This window comes from Hydra vulgaris, chromosome 11 (assembly GCF_038396675.1).
Source record: "Hydra vulgaris chromosome 11, alternate assembly HydraT2T_AEP".
In the NCBI taxonomy this organism is placed as follows: domain Eukaryota; kingdom Metazoa; phylum Cnidaria; class Hydrozoa; order Anthoathecata; family Hydridae; genus Hydra; species Hydra vulgaris.
In genome coordinates, this window is record NC_088930.1 from 53,449,351 (window position 1) to 53,455,000 (window position 5,650).

Genomic DNA, 5,650 nt, shown 5'->3' on the forward strand with positions numbered 1-5,650 from the left:
AATTAAAAGAATTTAAAAAAAAATAGTTATAGAGAGTTATAGAGCGGGGCGATTGCATAGAAAATAGTTTTTTGTTTATTTATTACATGTTACACGGTTTAGTAACAATACCACAAACTTTAGAGCCATATACAGTTTACACTTTACAGGATGACGAAAATGAGGGTATTTGATTGCGACTAAATGAACATTTATATGTTTTTATGTTTTATCTTTAGAGTTTTATTTTTATTTTATGAGTTTTATATTTTTATTTCTATTTTTTGGTTTTATACTGTTATATTAATTTTTATTTATGAGTTTTATACTTTTATTATATTAAAAATTCAGTTATAGAGAATATCTAAAGGGCGATTGCATAACTGATAGTTCATTTATTATTTTTAATGAGGATAAACTTTTTTACATGGGTTACAAAGGCATTTTTGTTTGTCATTTTGGAGAATATTATAGTTAAACTATATTTATTTAAATAAATAAATTATAGTTCAAAGTTTATTTTTAGTTGTTTAAAACAGTAATGGCTTTAAACCAGAGATCTTTAATCAATACAGCAAGACTTTTTGGGTCTGCTTTGCGACGATCAGTTTCAACAAAACCGACTGGTAAATCTTATGTAGCTCCAATCATTGCTGGTTCACTAATTGCTGGTACTGGTCTTGTAACTTATTCATTATCGAAAAATAACTTCAATTTTTTCCCAGCTGTCCAAGCTTCTGCTGTAAGCTCTTTAAAATTATGATATATATTTCAGTATTAAAATATGATTGTTTATAATCAATATAAAATATGCTTGTTTTTCAAAAATGGGTCAGGGTAACAACATCAGTTTTTGCAATGTCTAATAACATCTGTTCAACAACCTGTAAATATAATGATGTATAACTGCATTTGTCCAACAACATCTGTAAATACACTGAGGTATAATAACATATGTCTGACAACATTTAAAATTTCATTGATGTCTAATAACATCTGTGTAAAAAGTATATGATTATTTCAGATGTAGTTACATCTTTTCAATCATCTTAGTATAACAACATCTGTGCGACTTCATCTAGAGATTTTATAGATGTTACATCTTTTCAATTATTTTAAATATAACTACAGGATTTTATAAAATTATTAAATAATAATGAATTATTTTAACCAGATCAGACCTTCCAACTCTCCAGGTTTTACTGTGAGACTCACAGTTTGATAACGAATCTCAGGATCTCACGGTTAATCCAAAGTTCTCACAGTAAGTTTTAAAAGTTTTCAAAATAATTTTTTCAAGTTTACTTTTGCTAAAAACAATGTAAATCCCAAGAAAGGTCATTATATCATGACTTATTAAGTTTAAGTGCTCAAGATAGATCAAAAAACCGGCACCAACACACAGCCTTAAACATGGGTTTATTTATATTACAAATCAAATCCCAATTTTTAAAAATGGCGACAAATCAAAAATTAGCTTAACATGCCGCACAGATTACCCAGATAGGGTAATGATTTTGACGATAATGCTTTTGAAGAGGCTAAGTTATCTGATGAGATTTTTCGAATAAATTTTTATTGATTAATAATTTTAATGATGGTTATTGAATAATAAGGACAGTTTCAGCTAATTTTAAACGTTTAACAAAAATATTTAGAATTATCTTATATGAAATAAGATACTATAAAATGCTGATTCTGTAGTGGAATGGTTCACCTCCAATATCATCAAAAATCTTCTTAGATACCTTAGGAATAATATTCCTCACAGTAATGCTGAATTGGAAAGGTTGTTTATTATTGTAAAAAACAAGAAAGGAAACCGCCTGAACAGCTGTTGAAAACCTTTAAGAAAGCAACATAAGTTTGCAATTATAAACATAATGAAAGTTTGAGTTGTAAGGATGTATTTTATTGTGTTATTTTTTAGATTTTTATATCAACATAGATATTTTTTATAAAGTAGAAGTGTTAAACTTCATTTATATATATATATATATATATATATATATATATATATATATATATATTTTGTAGTACAAACACTTTTATTGAACTAAGTTTTCTTAAAAACTTCATTGTTGATCAGGCATCAGATTTATATTGAAGGAATGTTGATAACATTTTCGAAACTATTGAGAAAAGTTTAAAAACTTATTTTCTACGTGATTGCCAAACTTGATTGAAAAAAAATATATAGCAGACACTAAATTTTTGTAGCAGAATATGTACCTAAATTAAAATAATGTAAGTAAAGCACAATATTGCGCTTATAAAGAACAAAGTTTCATAACAAAACAACTAGTAACTGAATCTGACATTTTGAAATTGGTTGCAGTTTTGTTAAGCAATCTTTGTAATCAAATTTTGTTACTTAAATGAGCATAAATTTTGTAGAATTGTTATTTTGTAATGAAGTATTTGCTATTGTAATGTTGATTTTAGCTTCTTTCGTATGATATATAGTAATTAATAATAAAAGTAGTTTAAAATTTTTACACACGTAAATGTTTTTATTTAACTTTATGCAAAGTATATGAATAGTAGTTCTACCATTCATATACTTTGCATAAAGTTAAGTAAAAACAAATTACGTTGTGATAACCAAACATATACTTAGATGTCAGCAATCATTTATTAGTTTTTAATTTTTACAAAAGTATATCAATAAAAGATGAAGGAAATAATAAAATCATACTTAATTTTTAGACATCTTAAAATATTATTAAATAAGCATCACATAAAAAAAACTTAGTAAGCATTTAAAAGAAGATTAAAGGAAGAAAAAATAAATTAACACAGAAAGAATTTAAATATATATTTATTGAGTCTAGTTTTCCAGCTTGCAAAAGCAAGACTCAAATAAGCACATTCATTTTAACAATATAAAAATTTTTTTGAGGGAACCTTTTTAAAACCACAAAAGAATATACATAAAAAAACAAGTCATTTTGAGTAGTTTTTTTTTTTACTTTTTGTTATGATTTTTTATTTTAAAGTTTAACAACCCAAAAAATTACAACTATCAAATAAGTTTTTTTTTCGAAGACAACCAAGAGTTTAAGTAAAAAGTTAACAGATGAACAACATAATATTAGGTGATTTATTTGGAGACGTTAAAAAATTAACTCATTCATCCATTGGTTAAATAAAGCTTAAATTTTAATTATTAAAATTTTTTGGTAAAGGTCTCAACATTAAATAACAGAAGTACATTTTTATTATTATAATTTTTTTCTTTAAAGCTCATAGAAAAAAGAAAAGTTGAGCAAACGTTTATAATGATAAAACCTGATGGTGTCGCACGTGGTTTAATTGCTGAAATAATCAAGCGGTTTGAGCAAAGAGGTTACAAGCTTGTTGGCTTAAAAATGCTTGTGGTATGTTTTTAGTATTTTAGGATATAATTGATAAAAGTTATATAACTATTTTGTTAGAAGAAAGTTTTTTTAGACAGAAATCAGGTTAAAAAGGTAAGTCTTAAGGTGAGTTTATATATGTGAGTATATACTATCGATCCTTTTTACTTCACTTTATTGTAGACTAAGAATAAAGTATTTAAATTTAAAAGTAAAAAACACTACAATGAGTTGACTAAACAAAATACATAGTGATCATAAGTTTGCTGAAGCTATAATCCTATTTCATGCTCTAATTTTTCAATCAGTTTTAATTTTTTTGAATTATTTATAAATCATTAAGTTGTGCAACTCCTCTCTATACCATCATCAGGCCTTATTACAAGATTTCGCTGCATAACGAAAACGCGTAACGCATTTCAAAGTAACTCAACTCAGCAAATATATTTTGTATTGTTAGAAGTTATATTGCATCACTAGCGTATTTTCAAGTACCGGATTGTAATTAAAGTTACTTTATTAACGTTAAAAATCATACAGACCGTTTCTTTTTTCTCACTATAACAAAAGTTACAAATAAAATCTTAGTTCTTATTTGAAAAATCATTTTTATCATTTTTTTCAAATATGAACTAAATTTTATTTTGAAAAAAATATTTTTTTCATAAAACGTAACATAATATTTTTTTTATTTTCTTATAATTTTACAGTTGGTTTTTGGTTATTTTATTAACTGTTAATAAATATTTTCTTATTTATTTTGTGAATTCAGTTCATGCGTTCAGCAGTTTTTGCGTAACGCAAAACTGCTGAATGCATAGGCAAATTGCCTTGCAAGCTGCGTAATGCTTTATAACCAGGCCTGCATTATCAACATGCATTGTTGTCAAGAATATGACTGCTTTTCTCTTTTTGGTACAAGCAAGGGTTTTTGGTTGCATTAAACCAGATAACAGTGATCCAATGGGCCTTTTTATTTCTTTGAAATATTAATAGCATAACTACTTAATAATTTATATTCTCTACTAATATAACTTGCTTAATCTTATTGTTGTTTTAAATGCAAAAAATTTTTTCTTAGCCAAGTGAAAGTTTACTTTCTGCACATTATGGAGACTTAAAAGATAAGCCATTTTATCCTGGTCTTGTAAAGCATATTTCTTCAGGACCAGTTGTTGCTATGGTAGGAAGTTATTGTTATTTTAATATTTGAAATTTTTTATTTTGTTTGAAGAATGGTATAATAATAATAATCAAATTTTGTAAAAATTTTGTTTTTTTATTAATTTTTGTTGTTGTTATTTTTATTAAATTTTTTCTTGATGAATTTTTTCTAAGTTATATCTTTAAAAAAATTTTATTTGAATAAAATATGTTTAGTTAAGAAACAATCTCTTTATAAAACAATCTCTTTATAAAACAATCTCTTTATAAAACAATCTCTTTATAAAACCTTTAAAGGGATTGCTTGATAATCAATAGTAAAACAAATTTTACTTGTATATTAAATCAGATTTAGTAAGCGACCAGGGTTGATTTTGACCGGGGCCGGGTTTGATAAAATATAGCCTGGGCTAGATTTGTGATTGGGGCTGCATAAATATTTATACATCCTGAAGTACAAAATTTTTTTCATATTTCATTTTATATTTTGTATATATATATATATATATATATATGCATATATAAACATTATGATCAACATGATCATAATCATCATTACCATCACCATCATCATCACCATCATCATCACCATCATCATCATTATTGTCATCATCATCATCATTGCCATCATTATCATCGTTATCATAATCATCATCGCCATTGTCATCATCGCCATTGTCATTATCATCATCATCAACAGCAGCAGCAGGCTTTAGCCTTCCTCTTTTATGCTGTTTCTCTAATCATAGTCAATGCTCAAACAAGCTATCATCTCTATTACAATGAACCAAAACTCATTCTTGCTTGGCTTCTTATTCAACAAGTTGCATCTTTTTACTGTATCTGTCCCTATTTGTTAAATACTGACATGAATATATGCCAGAATTTAATAAATAGTATATATAAGTATAAAATTATGTGTGACGTAAAATGTATAAAGTATATGAAAAATGTATGAAGAATTATAAAGTTTTTTTAGCCCCGGCTATCAACCCCTGCTAAATCTTATAATTTTGCCGGGGCTGGGGTCGGATTTGCAAAAAGTCTTATTTTTACCTGGTCACTTACTAATCAGATTAGGATCCCCCTGTTACTGGTAACATATAATTCAGTACAACCTGCCACATGCATTTTTGCCAAGAAAATAA

At 26.2% G+C, this 5,650-nt stretch overlaps 1 protein-coding gene across 1 annotated transcript in view; it reads left to right on the plus strand.

Moving 5' to 3' along the window:
• The first annotated feature begins 491 nt into the window (after positions 1–491).
• The window catches only part of LOC100202324 (nucleoside diphosphate kinase A), a 6,891-nt gene continuing 1,732 nt past the window's right edge, over positions 492–5,650 (plus strand). Inside the window, exons 1-3 of the mRNA XM_065809191.1 lie at positions 492–721; positions 3,225–3,359; positions 4,420–4,521. Of these exons, the coding sequence (XP_065665263.1) occupies positions 521–721; positions 3,225–3,359; positions 4,420–4,521 (438 nt within the window). The 5' untranslated portion in view covers positions 492–520. The remainder of the gene's footprint in view (positions 722–3,224; positions 3,360–4,419; positions 4,522–5,650) is intronic.